A 20722-nucleotide genomic window follows, 5' to 3' on the forward strand; every position below is an offset into this window, starting at 1 on the left:
CTCTGGACCACCCTCACAGCATCCCGAGTGGGCCTCTCTCAGGTCTACAATGTCCCTCCCCTACTCTCCTGTGATTCGCCAGCCCAGCCTGCGAGGCTACCCCAGGCCTTAGCAGTGTGGGTCTGACTTTGTAGCCTGTCTGTCTCTGTCTCTGTCTCTCTCTCATACCTTTCTTCCTCCTGTTTGTAATTAAACTCCATAAAAGGTTGACTGCTGACTTGAGTTTTCATTAAGGAATTACATAGCTGAATTCCTTGGTGACCTTAAATTAATATATATCAGTCTTTTAAAGTGATTTCCTTGTCACATTGTGGCGACCACGAAGGGATACGAACATTCTGTCCTACATACTTGTGGGATAGAAATTACTTTAAACTGGACCTATACAAGGCCTATTTTGAATTTTTTCTTACTTTTTATTATTTTTCTATTCTTTTGATAATTGATCCATACACCCCCATAACTGAACATTGCATTCTGAGCTAAACTTGATATTTTTTAATACTTACTTCAGGGGGGATTGTATTTTAATTTAAAATCTAAGAATTTTTTTTATTTTTGAATTTTTTTTGTTTGAGATTGTATTTTTATAAAAATCCAAGAATTTTGAATTTTGTTTAAGATTTTACTGTTATAAAAAATCAAAGATTTTGATTCTGTTCAAGAAATGATCTTCAAGAAAGAAGCTTGAAACTTTTATATCCAGAGAATGAACTGTTGCAGAAAGATGCCGAAAACCTACACTTCATCAAGAAGATCAAGAATGAACTTTGGATATGATTTGATTGGACTGAACTTTTCATTGAACATTTATTGTAATTGTACACATTTATGCCAAAAGGGACTGCCCCTAATTTGGCTTTCTGTCAATGCGCCTAGCAAAACATTGGTTTTGCTTTCTTTTCTTTTCTATTTCCTCTCTCACTATTCTAATTTCTCTTAGAAAATTGAAGATTGTGTATATCTATAGTTAGAAGTGCATTTAGAACTACAAAATGATTATGTTAAATGATCAATGGGGAGACTAGTCTCCCAATGATCATCAGGGGGGGATTGTAAACCTTAAAATTTCTTAGACTTATAAATGTTGGAAATTTCACCATTGGGAAATTTCATACTTGAAAAATTTCCTACTGATAGTCTATTGGAATGTGAACCCCCCCTTGGCATGGGAGGGTCCTTCTCCTCCCTACTTAAGATTACTTTAGGACAGAAACCTTTTGCTGAACAATGGAAAGGGCTTTGACCTATGCTTAAGCATAGAACAGGAAGTTCTTTGAGTCATGATTGATTTTAGAATTGATACAATAGAGATACTTGGAATGACAGAACCAGGTCTTGGAACTTCCAATCTCCACCCTACTCAGGGTAACAGGATTTAGGAAGGGCTGCAGCAAAGGATCAAGATTTAATTATTTGAGAATATGACCTTCAACAGACATGTGCAAAGCCACAGACCTCTTGGCGGTCCTGGGTTAAGCTAGAGCCACCATTGGCACAGGGAAGACATGGACAGTGATTGGTAGATGTGAGAACTGAGGGGAGGGAACTTGGATGGTTTCCTTAAAGATAGCGGGGTCTGAGGACTAGGGAGGTTGGAGAGGTTTTGCTCTGAGAAGCTTGCCCCTGAGATTGGTCACATGAGTGATAGGGGGTATTTAAGTCTCTCTCTCTCTCTCTCTCTCTCTCTCTCTCTCTCTCTCTCTCTCTCTCTCTCTCTGTCTCTGTCTCTCTCTGTCTCTCTGCCTCTCTCTCTCTCTCTCTCTCTGTCTCTCTCTGTCTCTCTGCCTCTCTCTCTCTCTCTCTCTCTCTCTCTCTCTCTCTGTCTCTCTCTGTCTCTCTGCCTCTCTCTCTGTCTCTCTCTCTCTCTGTCTCTCTCTCTCTCTCTGTCTCTGTCTCTCTCTGTCTCTCTGCCTCTCTCTCTCTCTCTGTCTCTCTGTCTCTCTCTGTCTCTCTGTCTCTGTCTCTGTCTCTGTCTCTGTCTCTGTCTCTGTCTCTCTCTCTCTCTCTCTCTCTCTCTCTCTCTCTCTCTCTCTCTCTCTCTCTCTCTCTCTCTCTCTCATACCTTTCTTCCATCTGCTTGTAATTAAAAACTCCATAAAAGGTTGACTGCTGACTTGAGTTTCATTTAGGAATTACATAGCTGAATTCCTTGGCGACCTTAAATTATTATATATCAGTCTTTTAAAGTGATTTCCTTGTCACACACAGCACCCATCAAGGCCCCAATCGCCAACCTCGGACACCCCCTAACAAGCAGGAGAGCAGTCGTAAGGCAGTGTCTCCCATGGCCCAGGGGGTAGTTGGCCCTGGTGAGCCAGAAACTTCCTCCCCCAAATGCCAGCTCCTGCCTTCGGGGAACGTGCATTCTACAGGGAGAGCCAGTGTGCATGCGCACAGGAGGCTGGGTACTACTTGGACGGGGGCACCCCCTGGAGGAGGTGCTGCCAGAGGTGGGGGGCTGCCTTGGTCCTTGCAGAGTCCTAGGTCACATGCTGCCAGAGGCAGGCCAGGCTGGCCTAGTGCAGGCTTATGACAGTGACCAGTGTAAGGGGTTCTCCGACCCTGCTGCAGCCCTCAGGAGCACAGGAGGAGACGGGCAGCTGCTGACCCTGGATGTGTCCGATCCAGCCCTGGTCGACTAGACTCCCCTGGGTTTGTGCCTGGGGTTCCACTAGGCCAGCCCTTCCTGGTAGCCAGGGAGCACGTGGGAAATCAGAATGTTCCACCCACAGTGAGCCCCTAAAAGGCTGCCCAAGTGTGCAGTCTTGCATGACAGGACAGAGGACAAGAGCACAGACATTCGGCTCCAAAGTGGGGCCCTGGGACACGGCTGGCACCAAGCCTCACCTGGGAGTGGGAGAAGGGACGGAGCACCCCAGGGTGGTCGAAGGGGGAGGGACGACATTGCCTTCTGTGGGTAAGAACCACGTCAGGTAGCGGTCCACCAGGATGAAATAGGCACAGTCGGAAGTTCGGACATGAACCGACATCGGAAAGCTCTGGAAGACAAAGAGGCCTTCGTTATGGCTCCTGCCCCAGCGAGTGGTCACGTGTCCCCAACCTCCCTCCACCCCATCTCTGACCGAGTCTGTCCAGTGAAGCCCAGGGGCACCCGTCCGACCTCTCCTGCATGAGACGTGTTGCTAGCCATCCAGAGATGGTCACTGAGTACCCCCCGCGCCCCAAAAGGCTGCTTGTGCCTAGTCCCTCCCCCACCTTTTCAGACATGGCCTTTAGCCTTCTCCCCACTGATCTTTGGGCCCAGCCCCAATGCCCGGAGGAAGAGCAGACACAACCCCAAAACCAGCAGTTTGGCTGATTTTTCATCCCTTTAGCCTCCCTCTGAACCAGTCAGGCTTCCCCAACACCCAGGGTGGGGGAAAGGAGTCACCCCAGCCCAGTGTGAGGACCCCCAAAGGCTCCCCAGGCCAGCTTCTCCCAGGAGAGATGAACTACTCAGAGAGGAAAGCGGGGGGGGGGGGGGGGGGGGGGGGGCATGGGGTTCAACTTAAAGAGCAACTGCGACCTCCAGCCTTGTCCCATCCCACCCCCGGGTCCTTTTGTGGGTTCTGGGGCTGCTCTCAAAGGAGTCAGGGATTACTCCAAAGGCTGGACCCCAACAGACTTCCCTAGTACCAGTCACAGCCCACCAGGAAGTCCGTCACCTCCCTCCTTTCTCCTCTCCTAGCTCCTACCCACCCCCAAAGCCCTGCACTTAGCCTCCAACTACAGCGCCCCCCCCCCCCCCAGCTCCTGTCGCAGCATGGCCCTCCCTACTGGCAAATCGAGGGGAGGCTCCCTGCTGCCTCTGGGCAGCCCCGACCTGCTTTCCCACCCTCAGGACACAGGGTGCCCCCAAAGGCCCAGCCCCTGTTCTGGTCTTCTTGTTCCTTATGGCTAACCTCATCTCCCCCCTTCTGGCCTTTGCCATGGTCAGCCTCCCCACCCAGAATGCCCTCGCTTTTCAGAGCCCCATTCGTGTGCCTGTATCTGCCCCAAACTCAGCACCTACCCCCAAAGCCCCCCACGGCCCAACCCCACAAAGCCAAATTCTGTTCTCTTCCCTCACCCTCCTGCGTCCGTAAAGCCAAGCCTTCAGTGGTGCCTCACACTGCCACCCCCAAGGGGCTGTACTGTACCCATGCTTCATCCACTCAGAGTCAGTCTGTCTGTGCCCCCCGATTGGCCCCTCCTGAACCCACACCTCCTACCCCCGTACTAGTCTAGGACTGAGGGCCGAGCACCGGGGGTAAAGAGACTCACCCAGGGTCACTCAGCCAGATCTGAACCCAGAGCCGTCCCCCACCCCAAGACACCCACCGGCACCCTCAGAGTCTACCCTTCATGGACACAAACTCACAGCCGGCCCCAGTGCCCTGGCAGGGGGACGCTCCTCTGGGAGGAGGTACCTGAAGAGGGAGCCCAGTCTCTGTGTGCTCAGAAACATCACCATGTCCCCTCGGGCAGCCCCTCCTGCCGTGCCACCCCCCATGCCTTGGGTCTCGTCAGCCCCTACCCTGCCTCCCCCGCTCAGGGCCAGCTGGTCATACCCTCTGCGTGACGAGGCTCAGGGCGAAGAAGAACATGTAGTACTCGAAAGGGTATGGGGTGGTTGTCAAGGACAAAGGCGTGCACAGGCCCTGGGAGCCCAGAAGCCAGCGGGCACCCCCTCCCGCCCACCCCCAGGCGTGGAAAGGATACTGAGGGCCAAGTGCAGGCCCTGGCCGCCCGCGGGGGGGAACTGGATCTTGTTATGGTACAGCGGACACTCCGGGAGGACCCGCTCCTGGATGCATGCTCTCACGGGCTCCTGAAAGAGAGGGGGGTCGATGAGCCCAGGTTCACCCTGAGCCCGGCCACACACGAGGCCCCTGGGGCCCGAGGGGGCCGTCCTGCCCTTTGGGGGCTGCCTCTCTAGTAGGGGGCACATCCACAGACCCTTGTAGAAGGCCGTGCCAGGAGAGGCGGGCGCCGGGGGATGTAGAGAGCAGGACAAGAGCGGGACATGCTCAGGAAACAGAAGCTGGGGTCAGGCTGGAAGAGCCTTGAATGCCAGAGTAAGGAGTCGCTGGGCAATGAGGAAGCACCGAAGGCTTTTCAGCAAAGAGAGACACGACGGCCACAGGAAGAGTTTGGGCAACACATCTGAACTCGTTCCATTTACTCCTGCTTCACCCACAGACACCGGCAGCTCTCCCACCCATTCTGGCCAAGTGTGATTATCCCAGAGCACGAGGGAGTCTCTCGGGCCTCTACTGGGCCTCCACGGTGTTGGTGTGGAAGGCCGGCCATAACGGGGCCCCATCTCAGCAGGCTTGTGCCCCCCCCCTCCGGCCCCCGGCCCCCGTGTGCATGCAGACTGCCCAGGTACTCACAGGAAGGTAGGACACAGGAAAATCATACTTGTAGTCCTCAGCCTGGAGCTTGTACACCAGCTTCATCATCGGCCCACTGTATAAGGAACGAAGGAAACAGCATGAGTGGATCCCAGACGCAGAGGGAGGCCCACACGAACTTCGGGCTCTTGTGGGGCCGAATCGGGCCACCCATGGCTGGGGCTACAGAAAATCCACTTGCCTGGGGTCTAGAAACTCCATTGCAATACTGTACTCGATGGGGTTCATCCTTCCCTGCAGGCACCGGAGGTTCCAGCCAACCAGAATGCCATCCAAACTGCCAAAAATACTTTCTACGAGCCATGGGAAAATGTAGTGCAGCTCCTGAGGTGGGAAGACAGAGAGCTCTGAGAGGAAGGAGCAGCATTTAAAGCAGAAATGCCCGGGGGGGGGGGGGGGGGGGGGGGGGCGGGCACTAAATCTTGGGTTCGCCGGGCTATTTGGCCCCAACTTTTCTCTGTCCGGCCATGACACATCTCCCCTGCGTCCAGCGTGCATCTTTTCTAGCCTGTGTGGCGGGGCTGGAGCCCTCCACTCCACTGGGAAATCCTCTTGGATTTCCACACAACGTGGACCAGTGGAGTGAGCCTCCAAGCGGGAGGGCCTGGGCCGTACCCACTCCCAGGGGAGCACCAGGCAGCCCTCAGGGAAGCCTGCAGGGCCAGGCACCCAGGCCTGCGCCCCCACACATCATGGCCCTGCCTGGGGATGGCACCCCCACCCCGCAGGAATGCCAAGAGGCCCTGTTTTTAATGCAAATCGAACAAGTCTGGAAAACGAGCATCAGGGAGTCTTCGAGGATCTTCCGTCGGGGCTGCCAGCACCCCTGATATAATTCATGGCCTAAACCCTGGGATAAGCTTGGGCTGTGGAGGGCTCCTCCCACAAGAGGCCCTCGGAGCAGAGAGCACACACGCAGGCCCACGTGCACAGGCAGGTCTGCAGCTACCTTGGCCGGGAAGTCGTCGATCACCTTCACTAGATCGTGGCAGCGCTGGGTGAAGGGCTTGTTCACACAGTCCGCCTTCAGACTCGCCTGCAAAGAGACCGCAGTGTCAGAGCTGGCTCCCACCAGCGCTGGTGCAAGGGCAAAGGGCATGAGTGCCCAGGAGGGTCTGGGCCTTCTGGTCGATGGACACCGAGCGCGCCATCTGCCCTTCGGCCCATCCCCTTTATCCCTCTGAGGCCTCCTTGGGGCAAGCTGGAGGCAAGAAGGCTGCAGCTCTGCCTCAGCCTCCCGCCTTCTGGCCAAGGACCTCTCTGCGGAGACAAAGCCTGGCAGGGGGCTGAGAGCACAGCGCACGGGTCCGATCCCACCCTAGGTGGTAACCCTGGCCTCAGTTTCCTCCTCTATAAAGCAAGAGGCAGGAATCGACAGACCCCAAGCTCCTTCCTTGCTCTCACTCTAGGACATGCCTGGATGAGAAAGGGCCCTGCCCCAGAGCTGAGGACTTTTTTTCTGCCCCTCAGACAGACCCTGTGCTGAGATCAGCTCAGATAATGCAAGGAAGATACACACAGAACTTCCAAATTCTCACAAGAAGGAAACATGGGACAGCATGGAAAGAGTGGTAACCCCTCAGGACAAGTCAGAAAGCCTGGTCAAATCTTCCCCTCGGCAGCGCTCCCCCAAGCCCTCCTCCTCAGGAAAACAAGGTGGGGAGACTAGATGAATCCCAACATTCCTTCCAGCTCAAGTCCAATAAGACGCATGATCTGGGTGAGAACACTCTAGGCCTCAGCCCAAGAGGGCTACTCTCTGGAGCCACCCAAAAGCTTTGGCTTCTCAGACCTTTGGGATGGCCTGGGAGGGAGACAGAGGGGTCCTGTTAGCCTAGTCCTGGAGGACGGACAGCAAATTGCTAGGAGGTACAGCTGGTCAGTGGAAGCAGTCCCTTTCCTTCTTCAACATACTTAAGAGGGAACCAGGCCTCCAAGAGGGTTAGCAACTCCAGCACAGACACTGTGACACTAAAATCCAGTGTCCCTTCCTCCAAGGCACGCTCTGTTGCTGCTCAAACTGCTCCCTAAGACACCCTCAAGATTTCGTGCATCCCATCACCCTAATGTGGATCAAGACCACTCTAATTCAGCACACAGTCCTTAGAAGCAAACGTTTGTTAGTGGGCAGCCAGCCTGGGCAGGTGCTCAGAGGGCAAACAGGCAGGGGGTCCCTGGGCCTTGTTCAAAACCCCTCTAGCCTGGTAAAACCTGCCACCCACTGGTGTAGCCCTCAAGATCCCAGGATCACTGTTGTACTGGGATGAATCAGAACTTCTCTCTCTCTTTTTCTCTTCTGAGAAAACAAAAAGAAGTGGCTGGCTTCTAACACTCACCCCCAAGTGACCCGCCTGAGGCCAGGTGCTTTCTCCTCCCTGGGCTTCCCTCTCTCTTCATCTCTAAGGCCCTCTCACTTGACCAAACTCAGAGGCCTGGAGTGCTTGGGGACTAGAAAGCAACTTAAACCCAATGCTGTAGCTGATTCTCTCCCCTGACCTCTGAAGAGCTAGGGCAAGGACTAGGCTGATTCCGATTTTGTACAGGAGGAGACTGAGGGCCCAGATTACATAACTAATAACAGGTAGGACCAAATCTGCTGCCTCCTGGCCCAAAGTTCCTTCTGCTCCATCACACTATCTTCTAATGTATCCCTGGGCATCAGAAAACCAGAGGATATGAATCGCAAGGAACTGGTGGCACTTTGGAGCACAAGGCTAGTTAGACAAGTGTGGTACAGTAGAAAGAGTCCTGGGCCTAGGGCTGGAGGAGCCACGTTCAGAGCCTGGCTCTTCCACTCTTCTAGCCGGGTGGCCTCTGTGTCCAGGGTTCATTGGGATTAGTCACTTCCAACTCTAAAGCGGTGGTCTTACATTACTTGGCATCATATATTGTGCTGCCAGAAGTTTGTAAGAATGTGTACCCATTGGCTTGACAGAGCCTCACAGAAGCCTACAAATGCGCATCAAGGGCCCATCTTGAAAATGAGTCAATGGAGGCTTGGAGGGGGCTCCCCAAATCCAGTCAAGTCATCCCAGCTCAGGGGTCCTTTGTGATGTCCCATCACTACCTACATACAAGACCCCTTCCCTCAAGGGCTTACTTACCAGTAAGAAACTTGGCGGCTGCACGTGGGGAAGAGCCATAACAACTTCCCGAGGACTGTCTAAAACTTCTGTCTTCTTAGGGGGGTACTGTGGGAAATCAAGAGAGGCACAAGGTTAGAAGATAATAGTAAAAGGAAGCAACGAAAGAGCAAATCTGAACTCAGCAGAACTCCCAACAACCCTGGAAGGCCAGTGACCTTTTATTCTTCCCATCTTACAGATGAGGAAACAGAGGCAGACAGCTCAGCTGACTTAGCTAGAAAGTGCCTAATCTGAACTGATCTCTCCACTGTGGTCCTGTCAGCTGTCTCCCCTCATTCCTGTTAGAAAGCAGTCACTCCTTTACTGGCACAGTGCCTGGCACAGAACAGGCATTTAATAAATATGAATCAATTCACTGACTGGCATACAGCATTAGTCATTTCCCTGAAAACCCAGCTTTATGTATAAGTACATCATGAGGGTAGGGATGGGAGGTCAAGGCCACAGGGAGAGGACAAACACACAGGAGCCTCCCCTACCCCCAACCCTATACCGCCCCACTAACCCGTCAGTTGAAAGCCTTGTCTCCTCTTTTATCCAAAAAAACAGAGGCCATTTGCCACCAGTTCCCTCTCCTTCCAGACCCCTTCTTCCTCATATAAAACTTCCCTTCCATGCTACTGCACCACACACACATACCACTGTATAACTCCCTGCTAAAGAAGTGATTCTTCCTTCTCTTCAAGGCCAACCATGAGGGACCTCAAGGGCAGCAGTTAATGGACAGACAGGGGAAACTGTGGAAAAGGCAGAGGTTCAGAGTGAAATTCTCTTTGGGCTATAAAGAGAAGAAAAGGGCAAACCGCTCCAGCATCTCTGCCAAAAAAAATCCCAAATGGTATCAGGAAAAGTTGGACATGACTGAAAACTAGATGGACTGACAGAAAAAAGTGGTTCAGGAAGGGCATATGGACAGTCTTCAGGTCTTTGAAGGCAAATTGAACTAATTTTGCATGGCTACAGGGAGCAGGATGAGACACTATGGTAGATGTTGCAGATGTGGGTTCAATAGAAAGAAAAGCTTCAAATCTAAGCTGCCCCAGAAAATGTCAAAAGTATCCATCAATGGACATCTTCAAATGGACTCACAGTTATGATTGCTAGAGATCCCCGTTTCAGGTGAGGGCCCTCGGAGAGCACTTTTACCTCCACTAGTTTTTTGCTGCTAGGAATACTGGGACAAGGATCTATCCCAGTTTACAGCACACCATGAGGTCTGGCTCCACAATTCTCAACATTATTTTTGACCCTGAACTAGCTCCCTAACACTGTCCCTCATCATGGGACTGACTGAAGCTTTTCTAGCTAGGGAGCAGGGAAGACCCTGATCAGAAGGGGTCCAGAAGCTATAGCTAAGTCAGGCTGGGCAAAGGCCAACATAGTGTTGAGCCCAGGGGACGGACAGACAGAAGTGCCTGAATGCTAAGCTGCTGCTACCAGAATCAACAGGGTTCAAAGGAGAGGCAAAGTCTAAGCCCAGGTAGAAGAGCCTGATACCAAGGGCCCAAAGAGGGATATGAATTTAGTTTAACAATCAAGCCCACTAGTGAGTAAAGGCTGGACTTTACTTTAGGCAGTTAGGCAGCCACATACAAAGGCCTAACCGTTCAGCTACACCCCCCCTTCTCCATCCCACTAAGGAACTTCAGACAGACCCATTCCCCATGGCTGCAGGGCTATCAGTGGGTCCCTAAAGGATAGAAAAGGGATAGAATTGTGAATCAAAAATCTGCCTCTGCAAATTCAATCCATTATTCAATTCAAGGCCTAGTTCAAATATCACATGTCCCACAAGGACTTCTTCAGTCTTTCATCTAATCCATCCCCTGTGGTCTTCTCCATGAGCTCTGAATGACCGATCTTATATACATGTATATAAATACATGCCCTTACACTCACATATGTCCACATCTCATCCCTTCCAAGATAACAAGCCTTTGCCATCTCCCTCCTGGCCCAGCATGGGGCCTTTCACATAGCTTATTTAATAATCACTCAGTTGGTGAAAAAGCAGAAGTGATTTGGTGGCTTCTCCACAGATGTCCTCCCTCAACATACTAGGTTATCATGTATAGAAGTGATCTTATATCCTCACAGCATGGTGCCAGGTCCTACACGACCTGTCTGGCTAAATAGCCTTTGGAAAGGATCTTCAAAATTCTCAGAGAGGCTGTCCAGGTCCACAGCAACTCATGAAGACCCACCCTTAGCATCAGGGAGGAAGGGAGGAGCCACACCAGAAAATGCCAGATCTTTGGAAATGTTTGTAAAGGGCTTCTTCCAAATTCTAAAAGCTGTCAGTCTAGGGACTACAAATGTACCTGCCCTACTTCTACAGCATGGGCAATAGTAATGTGGCATAACATGGCCACAGAAGGCCTGGGGCTGCAGGATTTGAAGGCAGGTTAAATAAGAAGATCCCCAAGGTCCCTTCTAGTCCTAAGGCTGCCAGGAACAGTCAGTCAATATATAGCTCAGTCCACTCATGCCCAGAGGGGAGGCTCAGGACTTTTGTGCCAGTGATTTTGAGCCCCCACCCCCCCTATCCGTCTCAGCAGGGAGTTGTTAAAAGCTGTTATGCAGTGGTTGGGAGGGACCCAACACCCTGAAGCCCACCCCTCCCTTCAACATAATTACTGACAGGTGACCCTCCCACCTTCGAGACTACCAACCAGTCTAAAGTGGCTCTGATCATTCAGAATGGTCAGATCCAAGAGGTAGAATCTAGACCTAGAAAAGCAAGGGGGTTTTGAAGGACTCCTTCCAACAGTGACTGCTAGGGAGAGTGGGACACCCCACGGGGCCACAAAGGCAGTTCATTTCCAAGGATGGCTCCTCTGAGCAAGATGGCTTGGGAATTCTGCAGGATGGGGAGGTTGTTGGGGTTCATGGGGCATTCTGGTCCCCCAGGGAATGGAGGAGATAACATTTGCGCCTCTCATGAGCAAAGGTGCAAAAGCTCCTCAGGAATGGTTGACCTCATGCCCCCGAAAGGGGTGGGGCGGGATCAAGGTCCTTAAAAATTGAAGGAATGAGGAGGGGGCGGTGAGAATCCTCACAGGTGAGGGAAAGGCTCCACCTGGAAAGAGGGCGGGGTCCCTGTCTCAGGACTAGAAAAGGGGGGGGTCATGGCCCCTATGAATTGGGGAAATGAGAGGGGGTGGTTTTAGACTCCTAGGGACGGGAGTCATGGCCTGACTCAGAGGAAAGAGGCTCCTCACAATGGAAGTCAAGGCCCGCCCCGGCCTTCCCCCATGCCTCAGAACTGGGGTGAAGGGGCTCGGGAGCCCTAACAAGAGGAGACCCCGGGGAATGGGTGCGGGGTGACCGCCTGGGGACGGGGCTCAGGTGCCTCATAGTAGGGGGACAGGAGTCGCCCCCTCATAATAAGGGCGGGGGCCCCCACATTAGGAGTGGGGGTGAGGAGTCGCAGCCTATCAGAAGAGGGGACCCTGGTGGGACCCTCAGACCGAGGGTCAGGCTCCAGGTTGGCTCACCTGCAGGCCCTGCTGCCGGGGTCTCTTTGCCGCCAGTCCCAGCCGCCATCCCAAGAAGCCCTGGTCGCAGTCGCTGGCGCTAGCGTCAGCGCTGGCGTCATCATCCTGCGCGTCAGACTCCGCCCCTTGGGACGGCTGGAAGAGAACGGTCTCACACTGAGTCTGCGCCAGCGAAGAGCGCATGCGCAAACGGCGGCCCCTGCAAGCGTGGGGATTCTCGCTCTGTCTCCGCCCTCTCCCACCTCAAGCTTGCGCAGTGGCGCGCCGCTTGCGAGCGGGAACAGGGAAAGGGGATCAGTGGCTTAGTGCGCAGGCGCGCCTCCAGGTCTGTGGGTCTCCATCCTCCTTGAAGGGGTTCCCGAACTCCGAGGCGCGGAGCTAGGACGGAGCTGCTATTCTGAAGCGAGCCTCGCCGCGATTTCTTCCCCTACCCAAATATTACCCTTCACGGAGCCGTCCCCCGCCTACCTCATAGGACGGGCTCTGGGAGGAGTCAGTGAAACAATAAAGGGGCGGGGTGGGGCGGAGCTGAGGGTGGGGCTTAGTCTGGCATTCAAGGCCCCCAGCCGTTCCCCTGCTCCTTTTGAGCCTCATCTCACATTCTCCTCCTGCCCTCTCCAGTCTCCGTGCCTTTGCTCAAGCCGTGCCCATCCCCGCTCTGGGGGAGCCTGTAAAAGGTGTTAAGGTTACCAAGCGTCTGGCGCCACAGGGGAAAGTCAAGTGATTTGACGCAGCTGCCAGATGTCAGATCTGGGACTCTCTAGGACCCCCCTCCCGTTCCAGTAGGACACAGCACTCTCCCTAATCTCTCATACCTCTCGACCTGGACCTCTCCTTTGTCTCAGTTCAAGAAGGAAATAGGAAATCCACAGTGTTTGACGGTAGTGGGAGCAGAGGGGCTAGACGTGTGAGTGCATTTAGGTGCTTTCGGAGCTCCTGGAAGTGGGTTGTTATCTCTCCTGTAGCGATGGCGGCCATGTCGTTCCCGGATTAGACTTGGAAGCCTTAGGGGAGACACGTTCCCTTTTGTGGTCTTATCCCATCCCTCATCCTAACAGTACCGGAGGCCAGAGATTGAAATTCTCCAGAGGCAGTCTCTCGCCCGGCCCCGCCCGGCCCCGCCCGGCCCCGCCCTGGCCCAGGTACCTCTCGGGACCTCGTTCTCCGGCTCTTCCCGGGAACATCCCGAAACGGCTCTAAGTGGTCAATAGCTAATTAGGAGGTGGTTCCTCCAAACTCCCAAGCCCTCCCCAACTAGAGGGAACGGAGGTGGCTGCGGCGGCAAGAAGAGGATTCTTGGCTCACTTTCCCATGAACCAGACGCGCCTTCAGCCTAAGGAAAATGCAAAGAGCCGGAAATCGATCCGGAGACCCGGACCTCCCCCCCATCCACGCCCCTTATATGGAAATGAATAGAGTATGAAAAAGAAATGCTCGCAGGAGCAATCAATGTGTGTAAATTGACTCCGGAATAGAAGTAGAGCTAGGAACGAAAGGGTGTCGAGGCTAGTCGGCTTTAAGAATATTCTGTCACGTGAGCCCTCAGAAGTGGGAGGAGTGAGTCTCTCCACTTCACAAAGCAGAAACCCCGGCGGACAGATTAAGTGACGTGGCCAGGAGGGGGCCTGTTCTAAGGCCGGGCTTCAAGAGTGCCCTCCTCTTTTTTCAATCTCGCTTCATTCCTGCAGGCGGGCGAGAAGCAGCGAATTAAGCGCCCTGCAGACATTAGGGTGCAAGAGAAATGCCGGCTGCTATTATTCAGGCTGCCACTTTTCCTCTGCACCCTCTAGGTAGTGAGTTCCTCGTCGGGGAAAAAGTCCAAGCCAGGCTGAACGAGCCTTGCTGCGCTTTAGTCTTTCTAGCCCCTGAGAAGTGCTCAAGAGCTTGCTTCTGAATGGATATCTGCGGATGGGCCCGGGACTGGGCGGGAACTAGGCTGCTCTGAGCTGACGTGCGGGTGGCCGGACGGAAAGTCTCCGCCGTGGCTGAGAGAACTAGCGGGCAGGCCCAGAGGCTGGAGGCGGGCCTTTGAGAGATTGACGCAGGACTAGCGAGCTCTAGGGGGTGGAGCCGGGTGAGGGGGCGGGGCCTCTCCTAGACGAACGCTGCCTAAGACTTCTGGGGACCGAGCTTCTACGACTCCGACGCAGTCTGGCGGTCTCTAGGGGGTGGGGCATCGATGTGACTGACGCGGTCTAACTCCTTGAGAGGCGGGGCCTAGACTGGAGGCGGGACCTCCCCATGACGGACTCAGCCTAACCGTCTCTAGATTGGGCGCAGCCGGGTTTGGGGGCGGATCTTCGGCAGTACGGGGCGTAGCTCAGGCTCCCTGGGCTCCCTGCGGCGGGTCGAAGCAAGCCGGCTGGGATGGCTGCGGCGGCTGCGGCGGCTGCGGCGGCCGGGGGTGGGGGTGCAGCAGGTCCCGGAGCTGGGGCCGGGGGAGGCCCCGGGGTGGGCGGGCAGGCCCCGGGACTAGAGGCTGCGCTCCAGAAGCTAGCGCTGCGTCGGAAGAAGGTGCTGAACGCCGAGGAAACGGAGCTGTACGAGCTCGCCCTGGCGGCCGGCGGAGCCATCGACCCTGACGTTTTCAAGTGAATCGGGGCGGGGGAGGGAGGGGGCAGGGCTGGGCGGGGGGGGGGGGGGGAGGAACCGCAGGAGGCAGACACCGGGTCCGAGGGAAGGATGGAGGAGGCAGAAAGACTGCGCACTCCCGGAGGTGCCGTGGAGTCACTAACAGAGGAAGCCTTGGGGCCCCGAGCCAGACGCGGCGGGGGCGTGGGGAGAGGGTCGAGCAGAAGGCTGGGGAGCCGGGGCGGGGCCTCCGTTTCCCCATCGGTAAGACGGTAGGCCCCGCTCTGTGGCCCCTGAGCTCAGCTCTTCCTGGAGGCGCCTCCTTGCTCGCGCGGAGCTGCTCTGCGTCTGTCCAAAAGTGGGATTGGAACCCAGACCTTGGGGCGCCTGTCCAGCGGCCTTCATTTCCGCAGAATGCCAGCCTGGCAGCCTGGGGCATTCCCTGTGTGGCGCGGGCAGGAGCTGCTCCTAAGTGCCGCTCTGCTGCTAGGGGAAGCCTGGCCTCCAGCCGGCCCCTGCTGCTGGTGGAGTGCCCTGGGGCAGCCCCGAGGCCCAAGCATTTCCTGAGACCCTGTACTAAGCCCTGCAGTGCAGAGAATTTGTAGACAGTCCCTGCACTCAAGAACAGGAAGGCCTCGAGTTCAAATCCCGACTTCCTAGCTGTGTGACCCTGGACAAGTCACTTCCCTTCCCTCTGCTTCAGCTTCCTCAACAGTAAAGTGGCACAGTACGAGCCCCTACCGCCCACGAAGGCCAAATAGAACAATGCGGTAAAATGCTAGTAAGATTGGTTTTCCCCAGACCTTTGCTTTCCGCCTTCATGACAAGGCTAAGACAGACAGGCAAGGCCGGGGCCAACAGGGTGAGGTGACACGTCCAGGAGCACCCAGCCGGGAAGGTCCTCCTGCCTGCAGGCCTGGCAGCTCCTCCACTGAGCCAGCTTGTGACCCCCGCGGCATCTGGGCCAGCAGCCAGGCAGGTGGGGAGCCTCGAGGGCCCCCCGTGACAACAGGCCTCAGAGCGAAGGGCAGTCTGACAGACAGGGAAACTGAGGCGGGGCACCTCTCCAGAACCACCGGCTCCCGGCTACAGCCCGGCCCGCTGCTCCCCGGCAGACGTGCCCGTCCTCCCCCCAGGGGAGGTGCCGGGGCGGCCGCGCCACAACCCGCTCTAAGCTCCTGCCAGGTGCCAAGTAGCAGGCTCGGGCCGGGAGGTGAGGCGGGCGGTCTCGGACCCTTCCTGGTCGCTTAGCCCGCTGCCAGGGCCCGGCGGGGCGGCAGAGGAAGCCAGGCAGGGGGCCCGGGAGGAGGGCAGAGGCTCACGGCAGCTCCTCCCCACAGGATCCTGGTGGACTTGCTGAAGCTGAACGTGGCCCCGCTGGCCGTCTTCCAGATGCTCAAGTCCATGTGTGCGGGGCAGCGGCTGGCCCTGGACCCTCCCGGGCTCGAGAGCGTGCCGGCCGCTCTGCCCCCGTCCGCCTTGCCTGACGCCAGAGGTCAGAACGGGGTTTAGGAAGGGGTTCGAGCCGGGGCTGGGGGGACCTCGGGCGTCTGGCCTGGCCCGAGAGCCCTTCTCCAGCCGGCCCGGCGCTCTTTGGGGGGGACCCTGCGTCTCGGGGGGCAGCGGGCCTCGGAGAGCCGGCGAGTCCCTCGTGGGCGACGTCCTGACGCAGCTGTGCCCGGGGGAGGGGGCCGCCCTCCGGGCCGGGCCTCATGCAGAGGTCCCAACTCCCGGCCCCGGGGGGCACGTGCCCGAGAAGGTGGCCTCAGGGCCCAGCAGGGTCTCCCCCGGCCCGGAAGCCCCCCTGCGCCCTGTCTCCTACCTTGTCTTGTGAAGTGCAGGGCACGCGGAGGTGAGTGTGCGGCCCCGCTGGCCTGGGATTGGGGAGGCCGCAGAGCCACACCCAAAGGGGCCGGCCGGCCTTACCCCGGAAGCGCTTCTAGAGGAGGGCGGCCGCTGTGCCCCCGCGGGCTCCGGGAAGGGGCGAGAAGGCTGCCTCCTCCACTGACGGGCCCTGTCTGCTCTTTGTGTCTCTCCGACTCCAGAGGACTCCCTTGTGTGTGCCAAGAACAGCGCGGCGGCCTCCTTTCTCTCGTCCCTCCGGCCTCCGCGCCCAGCCGCCGCTGCCGCCACCCAGACGGCCGCCGTTTGCTCGCCTCTCTGTCACAGGGCCCCAGGTTCCTTCCAGTTTTCTTGCTGCCTGCTCTCTCCTTTCGCAGGTCGCGTTCACTAGTTTCTTTACTGGGGTTGGTGCTGGCGGCCTCCAGGAGCACCTGACGGGCTGGATGTAAGGGGGAGCCCTCCGCAGAGGGAGGGAGGCCGCGGGACGCCCGGGGTGCCCAGGAGCTGGGGCTCGGGCCTAGGGAGGAAGGAGGCCGAGCCGGGCGGGAGCCGAGGGCCAGCCGCTCCGTCTCCAGGGAGCAGTAGCCATTCGGAGGGCAGAGGAAGCTGGGGAAGGCCTGGCCGGCCACGCGGCAAAGATCCCGCAGTGGCTCACCAGTTCTTTCTCCAGCCTGTTTGACAGATTGAGGAAACTGAGGCCAACAGGGAGAGGTGACTTGCCCAGGGCCCCCCTAGGACGTGTCTGAGGCTGGTCCAGGCCGGGCGCTGTCCCGCGTGCCGCTTCGCTGCCCCTGCCGTCACGTGTCTGTGTTAGCCCGTGGGTGTGGGGCGAGCGCTAAAGGGAGTGGGAAGAAGTGGGGGGGAAGGGGCTGCGAAGAAAGGGAAAGCCTGGACTCGGGAGGCTTCCTGGAGGAGGTGATGTTGAGGCTGGAAGGAAGGAGTAGGATTCTGCAGACCGGGACCAGGAGGCCTCGCAGGGCTGGGGACGTGTCTTGGGCAGGAGGCTGGAGAATCAGGGGTGCCGAGGGACGAGAAGCGGGGGCAGACGATGAGGGGAGCGTGGAGGGACGGCAGGAGCCCATCTGGGAAGGGGGATCAGGGCGGGGGGCAAAGGCAGCCAGAGCCGGGAGAGTAGCGGGCACCCCTCGGGGGCTTCGCCTTCAGGCTTCACTCGCCCCCTCCAGCTCCACAGAACGCCCCATCAGAGGCCCGATAAATGCGTTATTAGGGGGGGTCTGCGATCCGGCACCCCTTCCCGACCAGGAACGGTCTTACAGATGGTCCGGACCAGTTCTCTTGTCCGGGGGCGGCCTGCTGGCAGGAGGCCATCTTTGGCCTGGGTAGCCCCGAAGACTGCCCACCTGGCCCAGGGGAGGGCGAGAGAGCACTGGGGGAAGCAGCGTGGCAGCGGTCTAGAGAACTGGCCCAGGCACAAAGGATGCTGGGAGACCCGGGAGTGGCCTCCCAGCCCCCACCTCCAGCTCTTCCCTTGCGTTCCCTGTGGGAGCTCTGGACGCCGGGGCCGGCTGGCCGGCTGGACCTCCGAGCCCTGTCCAGGGAGGCCCGAGGCCGAGGCTCATTTGCAGCCCAGAGCCGGGGGCCTTCCTGGAGCACGTGCGCCCCCACCAGGACAGGAGTGCTGTCGGGGCCCCTCATCATCCCGGGGAGGAATCGTCCGCCTCCGTGAAGGGGGCTTGACAGGCAGAGACATTTGGAAGGCGGCGTCTGAATGTGAGCCCGAGAAACAAGCCGCGGCCCCTAGTTAGTGACCAGAGGCCAGGACGGCCTTCTGGAGGAAGGAGCGGAACCTCGGCAGGACGGGCTAACGGGCTAATGGGCCGGGAGACACGCTGCCAGCCGCCCCTAGTGTGTGCGTGTGAGATAGGGTTGTCTGACCCCAAGAATCCAGGGAAAGCCTTGTGACACGCAGCCTCGAGAGGTAGTGAGCTCCCTGTCACAGTCTTCATGTAGGGGCAGAGAGCCCTCTGGGAGGGAATCCAGGCTCCAGGCAGGACAGGCTGGGCTAGATCCTGTTCAGGTGAGGCTGGTGGGCTGCGCTAGGCAGACTGCGTGCTCGCTCCTTCTGGCCCGCTTTTCCTGCTTCTGTGAGTAGGCGAGTGCATGACCCAACGGGGACAGTGTTTTTGTGGCCTGGATGGAAGGGCTGGTGGGAGCCTCAGGGACAGGGGGACAGCCCAGCCAGGGCTCCCCCCCCCCCATCTGCTTCCTCAGAGTTGGAGGGACAGCTGGGCCAGGGCTCCCCGCTGCTCTGAGCTGCCTTCTCGGGCCCCCCCCAGTCTGACGCGCCCTCTCAGCCCCCACCAATCTGATCTGCCCTCTCAGCCCCCCCCAGTCTGACGCGCCCTCTCAGCCCCCACCAATCTGATCTGCCCTCTCAGCCCCCACCAATCTGATCTGCCCTCTCAGCCCCCACCAATCTGATCTGCCCTCTCAGCCCCCACCAATCTGATCTGCCCTCTCAGCCCCCACCAATCTGATCTGCCCTCTCAGCCCCCACCAATCTGATCTGCCCTCTCAGCCCCCCCCCAGTCTGACGCACCCTCTTGGGGCCCCCCAGTCTGATCTGTCCTCTTGGGGCCTCCCCAGTCTGATCTGCCCTCTCAGTCCCCCCCAGTCTGATGCACCCTCTTGGGGCCCCCCAGTCTGATCTACCCTCTCGGGGGCCCCCCAGTCTGATCTGCCTCTTGGGGCCTCCCCAGTCTGATCTGCCCTCTCAGTCCCCCCCAGTCTGATGCACCCTCTTGGGGCCCCCCAGTCTGATCTACCCTCTCGGGGCCCCCCAGTCTGATCTGCCTCTTGGGGCCCCCCAGTCTGATCTACCCTCTCGGGGCCCCCCAGTCTGATCTGTCCTCTTGGGGCCTCCCCAGTCTGATCTGCCCTCTCAGTCCCCCCCAGTCTGATGCACCCTCTTGGGGCCCCCCAGTCTGATCTACCCTCTCGGGGCCCCCCAGTCTGATCTGCCTCTTGGGGCCTCCCCAGTCTGATCTACCCTCTCGGGGGCCCCCCAGTCTGATGCACCCTCTTGAGACCCCTCAGTCTGATCTGCCCTCTCAGCCCCCCCAGTCTGATGCACCCTCTTGAGGCCCCCCAGTCTGATCTGTCCTCTCGGGGCCCCGCAGTCTGATGCACCCTCTCGGCTGGGCAGCACTGTCTTTCCACCACAAAAACACTCGCTGGTCCCTCTGCACGCATGTCCGGCCTTGGGGCCCGCCTGGAGCCCCGGAATGTCTGCTGCTGCTGCTGCTTCTGAGAGCTTGTGTCTGTGCCGTCTCCGCTGGCTTCCGTGAAATCGTCCCGGGCTGGGCGGGGGGACAGGCTGGGCGGGAGCGGCCGGCCCTGATGGAATGTCTCGTGTCCCCCAGGGAGAAACAAGAGCAGCGGCCCGGTGCTGGGGGAGCGTGGAGGCCGAGAGGGAGCGAGCCAGCGGGGGCCCAGGCAGCCCAGTGCCAGCAGGCTGCCCAAGGGGGGCGGCGCCGGGAAGAGCCCCACTCGGAGCAGCAGCTGAGGGGCCACCAGGAACGCCAGAGCAGGAACAGGAGCTGAGTGGCAGCACGTGCGGGGCAGCTCTGGGCAGGAGGGGGGCCTCGGCCAGGCGTTTCCTCCCACCCATAATAAACCATGTTTTGAAATCGAGCTGTTGGATCGGAGGCGGCCTTCTGTCCTCCGGTCCGGTTTCTTTCTTATTACAACCGCCTTCCCTCCTAGGGCCGGGGGGCGGGGGGCGGGAGGGACTCACCAGGGTCCCCGGCCAGGATGGAGCCCCAGCTGCTGCCCCTCTGCTGATCCACTTTCAGCAGCGTCACCGGAAGTCATTAAGAATGATAGTTTATGGAGCCCTTTAAGGTTGGCAAAGGATTTAAACAGGATCCATCCAGGCCCTGGGTTCAAATCCACAGAGACCAGAGGCTGGGGCAGGACCCGCGGGTCCAAAATAATGGCCGTAGCCAAGAACCAGAAACTCTGAGGCTGCCCGTTCACTGAGGGGCCGCCGGAGCGTTCTTGGGCCAGAAGAACAAGGCCTGAGTGTGATCCAGAGAGAGCCGTGATGCCACATGAAATGAGCAGACACAAACCTCTAGAAAAAGAAGTGGTTGCTCTTGATGGCCAGCCTGGCTTCCTCTAGAACGGTTCTGAAGGCTCGCCTGATGGTGGCTCTTTTTTGAAGAACATCTCGTGGGGTTCTGGTTCTGCCCTTTCACTCCACATCTGTTCACTGAATGAAATCCTCAGTCCATCCCCCCTTCCA

The 20722-nt window shown here is 57.6% G+C and overlaps 2 protein-coding genes across 9 annotated transcripts in view; one reads left to right on the forward strand and one right to left on the reverse strand.

Annotated features, from left to right (window-relative positions):
• Positions 1–12442, reverse strand: part of SMPD4 (sphingomyelin phosphodiesterase 4) — a 38804-nt gene extending 26362 nt beyond the window's left edge. For 2 of the 4 annotated variants that reach the window (XR_008917256.1, XM_056821315.1), the window contains exons 1-8: positions 12043–12171; positions 8504–8590; positions 6349–6435; positions 5581–5723; positions 5379–5454; positions 4705–4813; positions 4554–4606; positions 2851–3002 (exon numbers count right to left, since the gene is read on the reverse strand). Coding sequence is in view for 3 of the 4 variants with exons in the window: in XM_056821315.1 (XP_056677293.1) it covers positions 2851–3002; positions 4554–4606; positions 4705–4813; positions 5379–5454; positions 5581–5723; positions 6349–6435; positions 8504–8542 (659 nt within the window). In the remaining variant the exon portion in view is untranslated. Of the gene's footprint in view, positions 1–2850; positions 3003–4553; positions 4607–4704; positions 4814–5378; positions 5455–5580; positions 5724–6348; positions 6436–8503; positions 8591–9184; positions 9283–12042 lie in introns of all 4 variants that reach the window. The other 2 variants (XM_056821316.1, XM_056821314.1) reach the window with 2 other exon arrangements.
• A 56-nt stretch (positions 12443–12498) lies between these two features.
• Positions 12499–20109, forward strand: MZT2B (mitotic spindle organizing protein 2B). 5 transcript variants are annotated; one of them, XM_056821335.1, is made up of 4 exons: positions 12499–12949; positions 15954–16108; positions 16659–16832; positions 19839–20109. In XM_056821335.1, the coding sequence occupies exons 2-4, from the start codon at positions 16006–16008 to the stop codon at positions 19979–19981; spliced, it is 420 nt and encodes a 139-aa protein (XP_056677313.1). In that variant the 5' UTR covers positions 12499–12949; positions 15954–16005; the 3' UTR covers positions 19982–20109. The 5 variants fall into 5 exon arrangements, with proteins under 5 accessions (XP_056677313.1, XP_007490860.1, XP_007490861.1 ...); XM_007490798.3 differs by lacking the exon at positions 12499–12949 and adding an exon at positions 12956–14633; XM_007490799.3 differs by lacking the exon at positions 12499–12949 and adding an exon at positions 12957–14633 and having other exon boundaries at positions 16659–16790.
• The last annotated feature ends 613 nt before the right edge of the window (positions 20110–20722 follow it).

Source organism: Monodelphis domestica, chromosome 3 (genome assembly GCF_027887165.1).
Source record: "Monodelphis domestica isolate mMonDom1 chromosome 3, mMonDom1.pri, whole genome shotgun sequence".
NCBI classification, from domain to species: Eukaryota; Metazoa; Chordata; class Mammalia; order Didelphimorphia; family Didelphidae; genus Monodelphis; species Monodelphis domestica.

Coding starts and splice junctions, on each gene's coding strand:
- MZT2B (XM_007490798.3), top strand. CDS start 14,410: ATGGCTGCGGCGGCTGCGGCGGCTGCGGCGGCCGGGGGTGGGGGTGCA. Junction 14,634..15,953: donor ATCGACCCTGACGTTTTCAA/GTGAATCGGGGC, acceptor TCCTCCCCACAG/GATCCTGGTGGACTTGCTGA. Junction 16,833..19,838: donor CCTGCTCTCTCCTTTCGCAG/GTCGCGTTCACT, acceptor CGTGTCCCCCAG/GGAGAAACAAGAGCAGCGGC.